The following is a 17810-nucleotide window of genomic DNA, read 5'->3' as shown; positions in this document are numbered from 1 at the left end:
CATGGTACAAAAGGGTGGAGATTGCTGGAGTTGCCAGTACTGGTGCTCCAGGCAAAAAAGTTGTTGCATCCTCATTTGACCTCAGTTATCCTTACCTCACATCCCATTTGGAAGGCTGGGTCTAATTCACAAGTTTTCTTTCTTTCTTTCTTGCTGGACTTGGTTGTTTTTATTTTTTTTTGTGTAGGCTTCCGTGAGACTTTTAACTGCAGAGGAAAACTTTGAGCCGCACTCCCTGAACACGCTTGTCTGCTTTTTTTTTCCCTAGGTTCCTTAGAAAGAGAGCTTGGACGGCATGCAAAGTTGTGAAATATCTGCAGACAGCACGGATGATCCTCTTAGTAGTGGCCTACGGAGAAAACGACAGCCTCGAATAGTAATTATCGGTGCTGGGCTTGCGGGCCTGTCGGCAGCGAAAGCGCTCTTGGAAAGCGGTTTCACGGATGTAACTATCCTTGAGGCGACCGACCGAATCGGAGGCCGCGTGCAAAGCGTGAAACTTGGTAAGAGCGGCATTTTTTTGGGGAGGAACCTGTTGGGCTTGCTTTATTCTGCTGGCAAGGCTTTGTACTGTCGCTAGGTTAATGTGACCGTGGAAATGTGAGGTGGTTTTTATTTTTTTCCTTTTTTTTTTTTTTTTTTCTTCAGACACACACATGCAAAATGTGTGGTGTTCCCGGGACTATCAAGCCCTGGACCCCTTTCAGGGTTTGTGGGTTTGCTACCTCATCTAACTCTTTGGAGGGAGGACTGCTCCAAAACCGTATTTCTGTAAAATCCATATAGATGATGAGACCTTGGTGATGGTTTTTACTCGTGTGGGAAGAGCTCTGTGTAACGGGTCTGTGAGAAGCCTTCTCTGCTTGAATAACTGTATCGAGATGGTTTCCACCAGCGTTTTCAAGCTTGACTCTTGACGAGGAGCAGTCAGTAAATCTTCCAGCTAGTGAAGGGCTGATCTCAGCGACTTAAATCGCTTGCAAAGGGGCAAGCTCCGAGCTATTCTGTTTCACAAATAGCCCCATTCATTTGCCGCAGACTGATTTACTGTGAATCAGGCTGCTGGAAAAACCTCTTCAATGTATCCTTTCATCCTGATTTGCAGCTTCCCTACCTCTGTGGCTTCCTTTCTCCGTGTGTCACGAAGGTGCAGACGCCGGCTATTTTAATCTCATGTCAATTGGGAGGGCTTGTAAAATCTCTAAATGCAAAATTACTGCAACAGACGTTGCCCTTTGCGGCACAGCAGTCAATGAAACTTTACCAGGTATCTAGAAGGGCATTGCCTGTCTCTCTTCTCTGCAGGAGGCAAAAAGCTCTTTGCTTTTTCTGAGTTGCCTTCCTCATTTCAATGAACTAGTTCTGGTTCCGATCCTGCTCTCTGTATTCATTAACTTTGGCCTCTTGCTGCCCTCCTTTGTATTTTATTCGCCAGGTGCTTACATCACTTGCTGTATTTTACTCGATGAAGTTACCGCAGTAAATAAACAGCAACATCCTATGAACTTTTAGAAGGGAAATGAATGAAAAGGCAGTCGGACAAGGCGAATCTCCAGAGTTTGAGTCGGGCACTTTACGTTCCGCTGAGACTTGGCATCGAGGTTGGAATGGGAAGTGTGTCCTTTACTCACAATGCACTGTGTTAAAAATATCCTGGATTATGTCTGTGGGAGGAGGGAAGTGTTAAAGACCTGAAATCTTCAGGGAGCAGTGTATCGTTTTGGCAGTGCACCTGTGGAGTAGTTTTTGTTGTGCTCGAATGGAAACCGGCTTCTCTCACCTTTGGCCACCTTCGTCGCTTACTCGTCCCTTTGCCTTTGCTGGGAAGCTGCGTCCTGCTTGTTAACACTTGATTTGTGTGAGACAAGAGCAGGCTTTTCAGCCTGGTGGAGATCTTGCAGTTTGTAGATGTCACTGTTAATTGGAGAGCAGAAGACTGGGATTCAAAGTCTTTTTAATACATTTCTTAAAGCTACAAACTGTCTGCCTCGTCTTCTGCAAACTCAAAATTCTCCTGTGTGGGTAAGGACTGCAGTTCTCTCCCGAGGTGGGTCCGTGTTTAGGCCCTTTTGCAGATTCACGTGCCCTTTAACCAAATGATTTTAGAGCTCTTTTAGGTGGTAAAATCTTCAGAAGCAGCACGTACTCAGGTCTTTCTTATTCCCTGGTACGAGAGTGAAAGGGCAGCATGGTTCTGGGCTGTGTTTTCTTCTGGAAGTGGTTCTTAGGTTTTTTTCAACATACAACCATTCTGATGCACTTGTCTAAATGGCATTTAATGTTAAACTTCTCTGGCCACAACTCTGCACCCTTGACTGAAGATCTGAATTAAATCTTTGACAGACTTAGCGGTGGCCCCCTCTCGTGGTTTTATCCTGAGACTCCCACCCTCGCTGAGCCACGCCGTGACTCGCAGGCGACGGGATTTTTCCTCAGCTGCACAGAATACGTTGCCACTCAGTAAATAATTTGGATTTGCAGAGGTTTGGTTCATCATCTTTAGCACGAGTGCGGCGAAGGGTTTGTGGGCTCTGAGTGAGGCAGAGGGTTTGTGCATTTGTGGGCTGTAAATGTGTTCCTTGTCCATCACCTGTAACAGCTGTAGCCACTGCAGATGTTCCATGACAGGGTGCCCAAGGGGTAGTCGGGGCTGCAAAGGGAAGTGTAGGTGTTCCTCTGTGGATTTGGAAGGCTGGATACTCAATCTGTGCGTTCCTTTGGAAAAATTGCTGGTGTGGTGTTACTGCTGTTGGCTGCTCCTTGTTGTCGCGGGTTAGGGCTGGGGCGGCCGCTAAACACGGACAGACACTCTCTAACCCCTTCTCCCCCCAGATGGGAAGGAAAAGGGAATGAGGCAGAGAGACTTATGGGCTAGAAAAGAAAAACTAGAACAGCTTTAATGAAATAATACTGGAAATAATAGTGAAATGATAAAAATAAAGAACTATATACACCTATATATAAGCCCAACATTGAACCCGACCCCACCCCCGGTATCAGTCCCCAGTGGTGCTGCAGAGCAGGAGGCACCAGGGCAGCCCCAGGCTCAGCGGGAGCTGGATACAGGGAGCTGGATTCAGGAACTTGGGATCCAGATCAAAAGCAGGAGATTGCACGGAGCCCTCCCTGGACACCGGCCACTGCAGAAAAATAAGTGCAGAAACTCTCGTGATGACTGAATTTATAGTGACTATGACGTATACGGAATGGAACACTCTTGCTGGTCACTTGTCCGGTCTGTAACTCTGCAGAGGTGAAACCTTTTACTTCCTTGAGGTTGTTTTACTTTCCAGCACCCCCAGCGCGGCACACGAGCCAGCAGTGCCTGGGTCACTGTGGGAATCAGTATCAGCCAGAGCCTTTCTGCATCCCAGAGCCAGGCAGTGACTGTAACATCAGGTGTGATCACTGCCAGCGGCACACACTGTCTGCAAAACCACGCTGCTGCCTTCAGAGCGTGCAGCCTCTCAGAACTGAGCTGGAAAGTAAAAATCACTGAACAAAATTGATTCTTTTTAGCTCAAACCAGGACACTTGTGTTTCAGTAACTATACGCACAGAGTAGGAAGCAGATTTTTTTCTATTTTTTTTAATATTAGATGATTCATTCAAAGGAGATTAATATTGAAGCTAAAATCTTTGAAAGGCCCTGAAAGTAATTTTTTTTAAAAAATATGTTTTTTAATATTTCTAAATAATCTATCATGTAACTTGTACCACGGAACAACTGACTTATCTGCTTGGCAGTGATGATGGCAAGTTTCTGAGCATGACAGGCAAAAAGGACTATTTTTAATTCGTTGCTCAGCGATTATATTCCGCACGGCTGCTGAAAACGGGAGAGCTCGGAACACATTGCAGTTGTTACCGAGCACAAATGCAGCGGGACCTGTTGGCATATTTTATTTTATTTTATTTTCCTTTGGAGGAATAAACAAGATCTGTACACGGGGGGATTGTTAGCGCAGCGGAGAGCGAGCTCCTGCCGGAAAGCAGCCGGCGGTGTTCCTGCTGCTGGTGTGGCGGGTGACGACTCGCGGGCGGATACTCTTAACGAGGTGACTGCCACGTGCAGTATTTATGAGCTGTTGTACCTTTGGCTGCCAACGTGCAGCAGTCATTTCCGCCAGCCCGGGGAGCGCTGCGGCGTTTGCGGCACCTGAAATATTCACGCGTCGGTGACTCGGTGCCGCACGCTTCCCTTCCAGGCACACGGAGAAATCTTTCGCTCTCAAGCATGTATTTTGAAGGGCGGTCGGGATGCTCCTGGATGAAAAACAAGATACGTGGAGCTTCCCTTGGGAGCAGAAACTTGGCTGGAGAACAGCGTGTCTTGGAGCTTTCACCTGTTAAGCCGGGCTGCGTTACGGCACGATGGTGCCGTGTCTCCCTGCCTGAGCGTATATTTACATGTTAAACAATCTATGGCGACTGGTCACCACACGATCCTTGCTTCAACAAGCAGGATCCCATTAATTCTCCCACTTAATCAGGCGTTCACACACCTCTGCGGAGCGAATTGCACAGCGTTGGCTGGGCCGCTCGGGGAACACAGCTTCAACTTGGTGAAAATATGGGTGGGGGACATGAGCTGAGCTTATTTTTAGCACCTCCTTTCAGCTGCTGAACATCTCCCTGGGTTTACAGCCCTGGCGTGGCAGCGCTGGCTCCGGGGTGGTCAGAGCCCTGGGGCAAACCCAGTTTGCTGAAAGAAGGGAGAGAGCGGGGCTGACCCAAATGCATTTGGTGTTTCACCTGACCGTGCATCTTTGTCTAAAGAAGCTGACTTAAGTCTTCGGAGGCATAAATAAAAAATATAACCTATTTAGTCATTTGGGGAACAGAAATGTGTTTTGCTGTTGCAGTTAATGTGAAACATGTTTGTAAATAACACATTTTTAAGCACAAGGTTCAGCACGCAGGCCAGTGTTGCTGTCTCAGGGCAATCCAGTTTTTTTTTCCTCTGTATTTCCCTGCTGTAGATGCTTTTCTTCCTGCGTCTGTGTATCCATCCCCTCCTCTTGAGTACAGTGGATATTTCAAGTCTTTAGGTTCTCTATTATTTCCCTGCGACTTTAATATTTATGTAAGTATTCCTATACATCCTATATGTACCTGTGGCGTCTTACAGCTCTTTTCCTTCCCACACCCTCTTCACTAGCCCATGGCAGCACCAGCAGTACATTCTCTGCTTGCTTGTCACGTTCTTAAGCTCAGGTTTGGAGATGATGATTTAGAAAGACCAAGCAGCAAGGACAGAGCAGCTGGCAACGACAGTGATAAGAACTGGGAACCTGGGAGATTCTGAATTTTGCCTTAAGTATCAGAGGTGTGTCACTGTGATGTGTCTTTACTGGGAACATCCCGTCCTTCTAGCACTGTCTAAGCTTTTATCCTGAAGGACTGGTTTGAGAAACGCTTGTCTGATGGAGAAAGCTTGCTGCAGTGAGATTGTGACCTGTGGTGTCCTTGAACAGTTGTTCTGGTTTTGCGCATGTACGGTTTGTTTGGGGCTTTCGGAAAAATTGTCTTCCCTAACTGGTCTGCTTGGCTTACTCTGCTGCAGGGCACGCCACTTTTGAACTGGGAGCTACGTGGATTCATGGTTCACATGGAAACCCAGTCTATCATCTAGCAGAAGACAATGGTTTACTCGAAGAGACTACTGATGGCGAGAGAAGCGTTGGCCGGATCAGTCTTTACTCCAAGAATGGGGTGGCTTATCACCTTACCAACAACGGGCAAAGGATCCCGAAAGATGTGGTTGAAGAATTCAGTGATTTATACAACGAGGTTGGTATTCCAGCTGCTTGAGCAGCTTGTAGATTCGCCTGAAACGCTGGGTCCTTTTAACAGTTGTAACGTTCTGGTAGAAAACCAGTCATGTCTTTAAATTCTTTGCCAAACCCCCGCATTTAGTTTGCTCTCATCTGCGTAACTACAGCGCATTTATCTGTGATGTGGGATTAACTCGCTGTTGTTAGGAAGGACAATCTTTCCACATTTGTCATCAATTTAATCGCTCCCAGCAACTATCGCTGGGGAGATCCAATCGTTTGCTCTAGAAAGTTGCTGCTTAATTAAAAGGGTAAGGGAGGGCTCAAATTACTAAACAAAGTAGAACCTAAAACCTTAGCAACAACCAGCTAAATATTGTAGCCTTGTGACGTTTTATGGATGTTATAAATACCGTAGTGTGCTGCGTAGCGTGCCAAAGTCGGCGCAGTGTCGTAGGAGCTGCGAGTTTTCTTGCATCAGGAGGAAAGGAACATCTTTTCTGATAGGCTCAGTCCAGCGTGCGCTTGAATTTAAGGTTATTGACACTTCTTTTGTTCAATGTTCAGTGGTGCCCTCTTCAGTTCTTCATAGGTGGGGGCCTCAGCACGTCACAGAAGAGCCAACCAACTCACTGCAGATGTAGAACTGAAAAATATGAAGTAGAAACCTGCAAGGTGGAAATGAAAATGCAGGTTTAGTGGAGAGATCAAGCTTTGCTAAAAAAAAGCATTGAGCAGATTTTACACAAAAAAGGCCACATTTACTCTCATGTAACTTCGTGCTGCTGCAGCCACCCGGCTGTTTCTTGCAGAGGTTTCTCACTGGTTTGTGTGTTGAACACATTTGAAAGATGGGTATTAGCTCGATCTGCTTTCACTAAGAAGATTTGGCCTTAGCGGGATGAAGTGAAAGAAGGAGGCTTGCCAAAGCTGATTTTACTTATTCTCCACGAGTTTTTTTATGTCGCTTATGAAGTACATTTCAGGGAGGGTCAGTGCAGGATGTCTCTAGTCCTCCAAGTAACGTGATACCTCAGTAGGTTACCAAAAAAAGGAGGAAAACGTTATTTCCGTCAGACTGTCGCTAGATTTTCAGATTTTCATCTTGCAGTGAACTGTACCAGTGCTAAACACGCATGCTTGGGCTAAACATGCATTAGATTCGGCTTATTCTTGCATACTTTCTGTTTAAAAATATGCCTGTGAGCCACCAAGAGACAAGTTGTCAGCCTGCAAAAAGTTATCGAGAACTGATTGGGGAGCAGAAACTTTTTTGTTCGAAAGGACTGTTGCCGTCGTCCTGGCATCCGTTCTGGCACAGAGTCATTGCAGTTTTGGAGAAGAGTAGTAAGAATTTCGAAGAAGCCTCATGGTGGAAAGAAGTTAGCAACCCTTGACAGGGAGGGACTTCTTCTTGGACAAATGCAGGTGGACAAAATTGGCCAGAACAACTTTTATGTGTGACTGGATTGAAGATAGAACCAGCGCCAGCCAGGGAAAAAAAAAAAAAAAAAAGACAGGTGAGATGTGTGTGGAGCAAGATGAACAGACTAGAAAAGAGAGAGAGGGAGTAAGTGAAAATCCTGCAGTGAGCAGCGTTATTTATGTAAATGGAACCCTGCCAAACGGCACGCAGCGCTCGGAGATCATCCTGTCTCAAAGACGAAAGGCAAATCTCCAGCAAAGGGAGGGTGTCAGCAGCAGGCAGGCTCTGAAACGAGAATATGAAGATGAGAGCTACTTAGCTCTGAGATACAGCCGATAAAAGGCTACAGCAAGGTGCCAGTGTTTTAGAAATGATTAATTTGGTAAATCTATGCTTTCTTTTAAAGCGGGGGCAGCCGGTGACATGAGAGAACAACACATTAAAAGTTAATCTTCTTTACGCAACGCGTAATTAGCTTATCGTTGCCACAGGATATCTTTATTGCTAGGAGACGGAGAAGGCTTTCACATTTATGGATTGCAAAAATGTCTGTAGCTACTCTCGGTGATTAAAAAACATGTAAGGGATGGCTTAAGCCAAGCAGAGGACATCAGCCAACCTCTAATTGCTGTTGCTGGGGAGGTGCTTTCTCTGTTTTCCTTCAAAGCGTGCTGGAATTTCTTGCAGGAGCAGCTCATGGTTTTGTTGAGCTTCGTGTCCCGGCCTCTCAGCGGTGTCAGATTAGATGATCCTTAGTGATTTCAGACAGCTGACTGCGAGTTCTTCCCTGAAAAGTGGGAATTAAGGCGAGCTACGTAATCTCCTGAAGATCTCTGGTTAAAAAAGGATGAAATACAAGTGCCCCAGTGGGTGGGCAGTCAGGAGCACGTGCAGCAGGTGTGTGGCTTGCAGGATCTTCTCCTCCAGCGTAAGGTGCAGGCAACGTTCTGTTTACACACGCTGAGTCTACCTGAGACGTTTCTCTTTGGTGATTTGTGGAGTCCCCTCGCTCCTCCAGCACTTTCATTAGAGTCTGTTCCATCTTCTTTTCCGTCCTGGCTGGCTGTGCTGGGGAAGGACGGTGGGAATTCAATCTTGAGTTCCACATCTTTTTTTTTTTTCTTTATTGAGGAGGCAGGTTTTTGAGAGGAAATCTTGAAGTTGTGCAGGATGAAAAGCCATCGTACAGATCCCTAGATCCTGGGCTCAGTCTCCTTCGCTGCCTCATAGCTGCCTCCTTTAGAAGAGGGTGCAATAGCACAGGTTGGTCCCAACTTGAGAAATAAGAAAAAAAATAAATAAAACCACACTGAAACTATTCGGCAACCCCCTGATGGATGTGAAGCCTAATCGAGGACTGGCAGTAACAGTGGAAAATGCAGTGCTGAAAGAACGGGGCTGAATTTGTCAGGGTTTTTCAAGCACACTTGGGCTTGAGCGTGTGCCTCCTGCTCTCCTTCTCCACCTGTGGCTCTCGAGTCCCAGTGATCTTGGCGTCTGGACACCAAACCACAGGGGATGCAAAGCTCAGCGGGACTCCCTTGGGTGTTGCACCTGTGGAGTCGCTGAAGCCGGAGCCCAATGAGGTGAAACTTCACCCGTGTGCTGAATTTCCCTGGTGTGAAAGGCGAGGCACCCCCGTACCTCCCGAGCTTTGGCTCGCTGGTTCGTTTGGAAAGTCCTTATGCTTGTTTCTGGGCACTTGTCCAATCTTTTTTGGCTGGCTTCTTCTGCTTCATTACAAGTTTTTGCTGCTTTTTTGTTTGCAGTAGCCTGAATTTTTGATCGCTGTAGGGATTCCTCACAGAAGCCTTTATTTGGTTACAAGAAAGGCAGCGGTAAGAGTCCTCAGCTCTTCATTTCTGTAGCGGAAAGGTCCCTGTGAGAGGCTGCTGAGATGTCAGTCGAGCTGTTCTATCACGAGCTTGTGAGGGAGGGCACTGAATCCCCCTTCCTGAGGGCACTGAGAAAACTCGGCAACGCCTGTGGGGAAGGTCTCGAGTCCTGCAGGAGCAGCTACCTGGATTTCCAACCTCGTGTTGCCAAGTGATGCCCATGAGAGCGGGCGTTGAGCCTGCTGTTGGTGGGAGAGCTCGCCAGCCGCTGTCGTTTTAAGGCTGTCCTTCAAGTTGGGCAGGGCTGGCATCGCTCAGCCCCATCCTCAGTCCCTTTGCTCCCTCTCCCAAAGGAAGAGGGCCCTGGCATCAGAAGGTTCCCCAGGATATGATGTCCATGACACATATTTATAACCTTCCCACCTTCCTCTCCACCCCTGCTAGGATAATTAGGGGAATCCTGGGGCTTGGGAGGAGGATTTTGGTCTCTGTCTGCTTATACCATGTCTGTGTGACCCTCAGAAGAGGGACAGGAGTGTGACCTTTGAGTGGAACGTCTGCAGCTTTGGTGTCTGTGTGCATATAACTGCTGGGAAAACGTGACTTTGTACAGCCCAGCTCAAGAGCTGATCTTCTGTCCCTGCTAAATCCGCATTTTTTGCACCGAAGAGGCATTTAGGGCTAACTCCCAGGTGTTAGTGAAGGGTGTGAGGGAGGGGATGAGCTTGGCAAGTTAAATGCAGGTGAAAAAAAAATGGTAAAAAAATCACACTGGTTTGCCTGCTGAAGAATTTCACAGTCCATCAGCCAGCCTGATTTAGAAAAAAAACTGCTTATTTTTACTTAGGCTTTTCAGTAAGGATTTGGTCCCTAAAGACCTGCTTCACGGGAACCCTTGCTTGAACAGTCAGCTAATTAATGGCCTTGTTATCTGTGAGCTCTCTGCTGTGCGCTGCACAGCTTCTGGGGGAGGGATGCAGCCAGAGAATGACAAAGTTTTCCACCCTTCTCACCCCCGCCCTGTGCTGGGCTTCGTGCCAGCCCCAATTAAGCTCCAGTGCCTCGCGTTATCGTGGAAAGCAGGACCAAAGGGCCACCGAGAGTCACGGTTCCCTCCCTGCCCCTCTATTGCACTGACAGATGTCTGGCCTGGTAACAGCACAAACCTATCTCCTTCGGGGTTTTTTTTTATCGCCCGAGGATTAAGTCACTGCGGTTTTTAAGCCAAGCGAGAGGAAAAAGACAATGCTACGGATCGTCACCGGCGCGGACAGGAAGGAGCGTGGATTGGGATGTGCTTTCCTGACCTCCTTCAGGGCTGAGAAACTTCTTTATTTAGGTTTGCTCTTCCTAAGAGGCTGCCTCTTCCTGTGGTGGAGGAGCACGTATATCGTAAAAACGGGTAGGTGGAAGCCTGGAGGTAACAGAGGGGACAGCCATGGTCTCTGCAGAGACCCCGGTAGGGCAGAAAGAAGACAGAAGACATAAACCAAAAATGAAGCCAAAATGGCCATGCAATTCACACTTTTTTAATTTCTGACCTCCAGCCTCATTTCCCTGCAGGGTTGTATGTGAACCCTCTGAACAAGGGAAGGAAATCTGCTTAGAATAAATAGTCTTTTGCGACATTCTGTGTATTTTGCTTCTGCTGATGGTTCTTGCAGACAGATTTCTGAGGTCAGTTGTTCTGCCCAAACTCAGAGGGTGAGAAATGATTAGGTGCTTCTACTGGGATGTGAGTTTGCCAGTGGTAGGAGCTGGGAGCTGATACAGTCTGTTCTTTTTTTTTTTTCTTTTTTTTTTTCCCCTTCCTCCTTGTATCAGGTTTGTGATAACAGAAAGGGTAGATGAGTCTGGACTGTACCCGGTGTATCTCTCCTACTGATGGGCTCAGACACACGGATAATTTGGATAATTTGGAGGGTTCACCAGAAAATCGGCAGAATCTTTCAGGTTGTTCTTGATGCTGCCTTTTTGACAGGATCTTTGAGAGAAAGCCCACTTGAACTCTGACAGGAACCCTTCTGTCATCGCTTCGTGGTGGAATATTTGAAGGAGAATCTGTTTTCAAATCTCACAAATCCCTGTTCTCGGTGACCTCAGAGCTGGTCCCATATACACGATGATGGTTTCTGTTATTATGAGCAGCTTCCCCTGGAGAAGGAAACTCCAGGCATTAAGAAATCTACCTTAAATGGGACTTTTCCGTAGGTTCTTATGTGGTATTTTTTTGCTGCACGTGTACATTTTGAGCATCTTTTCTGAGTCTTTCGTTATGACAACGGACTTGCTGTTGTTTCTCCTCTTGCTTCTTCTTCTTTCTTGCCTTCTGTCTTCATCAAATGCTTTAGTGCCCCCAAGAAGAAAAAAAAGAGGAAATATCAGGCATTCTGAGCGAAAAAAGAGATAAATCCTGATGGTGATTATGCTTCCCTGCTGCCCCATCAATGGGATGACATAGATAGGACTTGACTCGACGTTTGCGGCGCAGAGCGCCCTGCCTTTCTGCTCTCCTCTCCGTTGGGCGACGAAGAAGACAATGGTTAATAAAAACATCCCCGTGGCTCGCTTAGCCTTTTGGCCAAATGGCAGCCGGGTTTTAACACAGCTTTGCTTGTCCTGTGAGCGCGTTAGCTGCTTAGAGCGCGCAATCGGCTTATGAAAGCTGAGCTGCGTTTCGCTGACGCAAGGTCTGCGCGGCTCGCGGCTTGCTGGAAGTGGTTTGCGCCTCGCAAAGCGGCGGGCCCGAGGCCCGTGGGGTGTTGAAACTGCCAGAGAGCTTTTGGCATCGGGGAACAGAGAAGACGCTGGTTCCTTTCCTCTGCAGGAAGCCTTCATTTCTTGTAGGGGTTGGTTTTTGCCTTTCTTGTCTGGAAATCTCCTTGGAAAGGCTGCATCTCAGTCAGTGTCTGCAAATCTCTCCTTTACCAGTTCCACTCATTTTTCTGGTGATTATTTCTTTGGTTTTGTACATTTTCCCATTTTTTTCACTCTTTCACTTACTCAGTTTCCTCCTTATTTATCTACTCATCTTTCTCCATTCACTCCTACCGCTCCTATGCAGTTTTCTCTCACCACCTCCCTTTCCTCGTCATCCCTCTATTTTGCCTCCTGAAATTCACTTTATTCGTAAAACCCAAGAGGAAAAAAACAAGCTTCTGGAGAGAATTGGAGTGGGAACATGGGGACTTAGCCACATCAGCAGAAAATGGGAAGCTCTAGGAGCCTTTGAAGGAGAAGCTACCACAGTTCTGCTAGCTTCCCACCAGGCATTAACTTCTGAGTTGAACTTCTTGTTGTGTCTGAAGGATCTACCTCCAAAGAAAAGGTCATGAATTGTAATCAAACCATCTTTGTCAGGAAAAGCTTGCCAAGCAGGGATTTTGCCTGTCTGCTTATGAAAATATTGTGCACCTCTGTGAAATGACAAAGTGACTCATCCTGGACAAACAGGTCATTAATGGGATGAGTTGTGCTTCTGGGAGGCATGTTTTAAAAGCTTTCCTATGTTAAAAGATTCCTCAGAGATTTTTTTTTTATTTTTTTCCATGGAAATGGAGGGCTGTGATTCAACTTGCCGGCTCTTCTGGCAACGTTACAGACAGAAGGACTGATTGCTCCAGACAGCCCCGAACAGATGGCCAAGGTGGATGGCTGTTTTCTTGCTTCTAAGTAGCTTCTACTGTGGAAAAGTGGATTTGAAAAAAAAAAAATAATGGTCAGATGAGGGGGTTTGTTGTGAGTCTTTCTCAGGCTGATTGCTGGTGGGGCTGCTAAGGACGGCTCTGTACCTGTCTTGTGCTCAGCGAGTAAAACGAGTGTGCCTACCACATTCCCTTGCTAAGCCTGTGTCAGCTGCTTCCTATTTTTCAGGGAACCACAGAAGAGTAACTATGAAACTGAATTCCCACATCCTAGCGAATTCCTGGGCTTTATTGCTAAATAACAACAATGGTGTGACTGGAAGGGCTGGTGCCAGGTTAGAGTGAGCTCTGCAACCTGAGGAAGGTTTTAGAGACAGAGTCGGCGCCTGAGGCATCCCAGTGGGAAAAGAACTGGTCCCTTATTGCCAGAAGCGTGGAAGGACATGGGTCACAGAATCACAGAATGTTTGGGGTTGGAAGGAACCTCGAAAGATCTCCCAGTCCAACCCCCTGCCAGAGCAGGATCCCCCAGGGCAGCCCCACAGGAACGTGTCCAGGCGGGTTGGAAAGTCTCCAGAGCAGGAGACTCCACACCCTCTCTGGGCAGCCTGGGCCAGGGCTCCGGCACCCGCACAGTGAAAACATTTTTCCTCTTGCTGCTTGAGTTTGCTCCCTGTAGACCTGGGATGGAGGCAGGGGCTAAGTCAGGCTGTGACTCTGCTCAGCAGAGGCTGAAATTCTGTGTGGCAAACCCAAGCCTGCTCTGTAGAGGTGCTCTGTGCTCTGATTCTTCTTCCAACGTCTATAAACAGCGGGTCAAAACCAGGCTTTAGCTACTGAAAATGGCAGGACTGCCTCACTCAGTCTTCTGCAAGTGATAGACCAGGCATGCTGGAGTGAAAAAAGTAATATTAATTGTAACTTGGTGACTTAATAGTAACTAGACTGGTGCAGGTGAGTAAGGGTGGTTCTCTTTGCCTGGAGGGAAGTGTTGCTCCTTGCTGTCTGGGTGCAACTTGATGTGGTGCTGGAGCAGAGCAGGCAATAAACTGCCAAAACTGATCTCTAAATTTAGCAAGAGAAGGAGACCTGAGCGTGATGGGTTTGTGTGGAGGGAAGAGCACCCTGCTTGGGGCTTGCATTCTGCTGCGGGTCACGTTGTCCATCGTTCTGTGTTGTCTCTCTGGCAGGTCTATAACCTGACTCAAGAATTCTTCCAACGAGGTAAACCAGTCAATGCCGAGAGCCAGAACAGTGTGGGCGTCTTCACACGGGACGTCGTGCGCAAACGAGTCAAGGCCGATCCGGATGACACGGAGGCCGTCAAGAGGCTGAAACTAGCCATGATCCAGCAGTACCTTAAGGTGTGCGTGCACATCATTGCTTGGGTTCTTTTGTTTTGTTTTTTTTGTCTTGTTTTAACTAAGAGCAGACAGATCTCGAACCTCAGACACCCGGCTGAGCCTTGCCTGTCGCCGAGGACTTGCTTTCTGTGGTCTCCTGCAGCTGGGGCTGTTTGTGTTTGTATTGAGAGCTTTTTCTCATGAGGCATATCCAAAGACAGCGGGCTGCAAGAAATAATGCCTTTTCTCTTCGTATTTTTTCTTCTTCATGCCTTAAACTTCCAGCTTTCTAATTAGGAGGGGCTTTCCTAGTTCCTGTTAAATTTTCTGGTGTGATTGAATGTTTTCTTACCACCTGAAGCTACTCTATTTTCAGGTTTTTCAGTAACATCTTGTCTTGTGCCTTACACCTGGGGCCCCATGATCCTGCCTGAGAGTTGTTTACTCACTTCTGCCTCCATCATTATCTCAGAGACCAGAAGTGTAACTTTGATTCTAGTAATTTCCCAAAGAAATCCCTAGAGAGCATTTTGAAGGAAAAGTGTTGAAATCAATGATGGATTGTACAAATCCATGTCCTAATCGTCTTTCCTGGTGGCTTCCCTGGTTCTTTTTATCTCCTCAATGCCACAGCCTAAACAAGATCTCTGTGGGATGAGGACTTAGTGCTGTATCAAGTAAAGCGTAACAGTCATTCCTATTTCAATTATAATGACTTAAAGGCTTATGAAGGGAGGCAGGGGAGGCAAGCAGCGCTCTGGGATGGGGGTAAGTGTGTGGTATTCACTCTTTACATATAGGAGGCTGAAACAAAGAGAAATAAAGGCATAAGGAGTCACACAGGAGAAATGTGATGAAGCTGAGATTTGAACCCAGGCATCCTGAGCGCTGTTCTGGTACCTCAGTGTCCTAACCCGAAAGCTTCTATCGCAGGACACCTCCACAACTCCCACGTGAAGACTGGTTCTTGTGTTACCCATCTAACATCGCCCGTGCAGGCGGTTTTAGTCATTTGACGTAGCTCTGCTTTTCCTGGTGGTTATTTCTGTGGCTGCTACAGGTTGCCCCAGCCAGAGCCTTTTCTGCAAGTCTTGCAAATCCCCTTCTCATGTGTAAATACCTGAGAACAACAAAGCCTCTGATACTTAAGGCTATCAGATCAGTGAGTGCTGAGAGAGTGGGGATTAGCTGGTGTCTCAGGCAAGCTGTAGCCTTGGTTTTCCTCCCTGCCATTTTTCCTTCATGGCTGAAAGAATCCAATAGCTGTCACTGTTTGTTACCTTCGTAAACTTGAGGGTCCTGCTGGAGCATCCAGGGAGGATGAGCGGCCCGTTGTGTGACCTGAGGTGTGGGATTGGTGGTGTGGGCCGACAGAACTGACGCTGAGGGAGTGCTGGAAAGTGCTCGCTCAGCCCTTGGGGAGGGTGGCACCACAGCAGACTCGGAGGATAGGTCTTCTTCAAGACCTAACTGCTGGCAGCCTGGCCAAGTAGTTGTGCCTGCTCTGTCCTCACTGGAGTCACTGGGCGATGACGGGGAAGGGGCAACCAGTTTTTTGCCAGTACAGTCCCTGGAGCAGCCTAGAAACTATTTAGTACAACTTTGACTTGTTTGCTTCACCTTCTAGCCCAGCACAGATTCCTGTCCTGAACCAGGATGCTCTGCAGGGAGAGGCTCTAGGCTTGCCAGGTTTCCAAACAGGGTCACTAAAATGTGGAAAGGCCTGGAAAATTGGCCAAAGGGTCAGGCAGGGAGCTGTAATGTTCCCTTTGCCTAAAATGCCTGAAGAATTAGTGTTCAAATCATTGTGACTCCGGTGATTTGAGCATTTTAAAGATCATTGTGTCCTGTGCATCAGTATCAGCATTAGAAACTTTATCACAAGACGGGCCAAACATCCTGCCTTTGTTCCAGGGGTTGTTGGAAGCTGCAGCCATGCCTAATACTCCTGCAAACATTAACCAACAGGTCCCAAATCTAAAGCTTTGATAATCCCGTCAAGTGCAAACGTCTCACATCTCGGCATTTTCCTTTTCTGTCTCCTTCCGTTCCTTCTGCGCTGGGTCCTCTCGCCTCCAGCAGACTGTTGGCTTGCCGCTTGCTGACTGTTTGACAGCACATTGAAAGCTGCAGATGTCGGAAGTAGCTGCCAAAAGTTTTTCATGGCTCCTCGTGGAAACATTTATTAACATTGGGAACAGCATCTGATTAACATGGCTCCAGCTTCTGTTGTCGGAGCACCAAGCAGCCAGCTCCTGGTGGCTGGAGTTTTAAATGATGGAAAGATAGAAGTTTTAAAGGATAGAAAACAGTCAGAACTGTAACCCAGAGTCATGCAGAAGTGAAGACATCATCATTGAACTCTGGATGATGCAACCATGGATGATGCAGCCGAAGCTGAGGCAGCTTATGACCATGACGAAATGATTTCTCTGGTTGGAAGGAAGGCTAAGGATTGATTTTGTCAGATCCTATGGCCAAACAGTTCTTTACTAGGAAAAATAATGTGGTTTAAGAGTGAGATTCAGGACTCCCGGCTTGTGCAGCTCCTTTGAGCCTTTGCAACGTTGTGCTGTAGTAAAAGGAGTTTCTCTGTGGCAATGTTGCTTTTTGTGTTGCTTTCCTGTAGGTAGAGAGTTGTGAGAGCAGCTCCCACAGCATGGATGAAGTCTCGCTCAGTGAATTTGGGGAATGGACCGAAATCCCTGGGGCTCATCACGTCATTCCTTGCGGTTTCATTAAAATCGTGGAGATTTTGGCCCGCTCCATTCCCGAGTCTGTCATTCAGCTCCGCAAGCCAGTCAAATGCATCCACTGGAACCAGTCGGTCAGCAAGGAGATTGAGAGGGTGGCTGACCACAACAGTGACCTCCCCGAGGAGGACAAGGGCTCTGATGTCTTCGTAGAGTGCGAGGACTGTGAGTTCATCCCAGCTGACCACGTCATTGTGACTGTGTCCCTGGGAGTCTTGAAGAAACGCCACGAGAGCCTGTTTCATCCCCGCTTGCCCGAGGAGAAGGTGATGGCCATCGAGAAACTGGGGATCAATACAACCGACAAGATTTTCCTGGAGTTTGAAGAGCCTTTTTGGAGCTCCGAATGCAACAGCATCCAGTTTGTCTGGGAAGATGAGGCGGAGAGTGAGAGCTTGACTTACCCTGAGGATCTGTGGTACAAGAAGATCTGCAGCTTCGACGTACTCTACCCACCGGAGAGGTATGGCCATGTCCTGAGTGGCTGGATCTGTGGAGAAGAGGCTTTGATTATGGAGAAGTGCGATGACGAGACGGTGGCAGAAACCTGCACCGAAATGCTCCGTAAATTTACAGGTCAGCTGTGCTCTGGTTCCTTTGGTGGGTGGAGATGAGAGGGAGAGCGGGGCTGGGGTGTTGAATAACCGCCGGGACGGAAACGCACTGAAGTCATTTTTAGCTCTTTGGCATTTGATGTCGCTTTGAAGGGACGGTGCGTGTGCTTCCAGCCGTGCCTCCTGCTGGGGTGTGCCTGAAAGCTGTTTATGCAGAGGGGCTGATAAGCAGCTCGGGAAGCTGCTCGAGGATTCCGCATCCTCTGCTTTATTTAATCGCAAATAACTCTTCAGCAGCTGGAGCTGTCAGGTACAGCAGCTCCTGAGGACTCATCTCAGCTGGGAAATTGTAGAGCGAGAGGGCTTGAACCCGTTTAGACCAGCTGAGGGGGTTGAATTGCATCCCTGGCTTATGTGAGGCTACATGGAAGTCTCATTGGCCTAAATTTCAAAGAATCCATTGATGTTGAAAGTCCCC

General features: G+C 47.6%; 1 protein-coding gene across 1 annotated transcript; it reads left to right on the top strand.

Moving 5' to 3' along the window:
• Positions 1-268: 268 nt before the first annotated feature.
• Positions 269-17354, top strand: SMOX (spermine oxidase; the record flags this gene model as incomplete). The annotated part of the gene is made up of 4 exons (XM_009869072.1): positions 269-503; positions 5567-5793; positions 13873-14046; positions 16655-17354. Coding segments are annotated over exons 1-4 (1309 nt in total), but the record flags the coding sequence as incomplete, so codon positions are not given.
• Positions 17355-17810: the final 456 nt, after the last annotated feature.

The sequence above is a fragment of the Apaloderma vittatum genome, unplaced genomic scaffold (genome assembly GCF_000703405.1).
Source record: "Apaloderma vittatum isolate BGI_N311 unplaced genomic scaffold, ASM70340v1 scaffold3315, whole genome shotgun sequence".
NCBI classification, from domain to species: domain Eukaryota; kingdom Metazoa; phylum Chordata; class Aves; order Trogoniformes; family Trogonidae; genus Apaloderma; species Apaloderma vittatum.
Note: the sequence above shows the minus strand (reverse complement) of the source record. Positions and strands in the feature narration are given on the sequence as shown.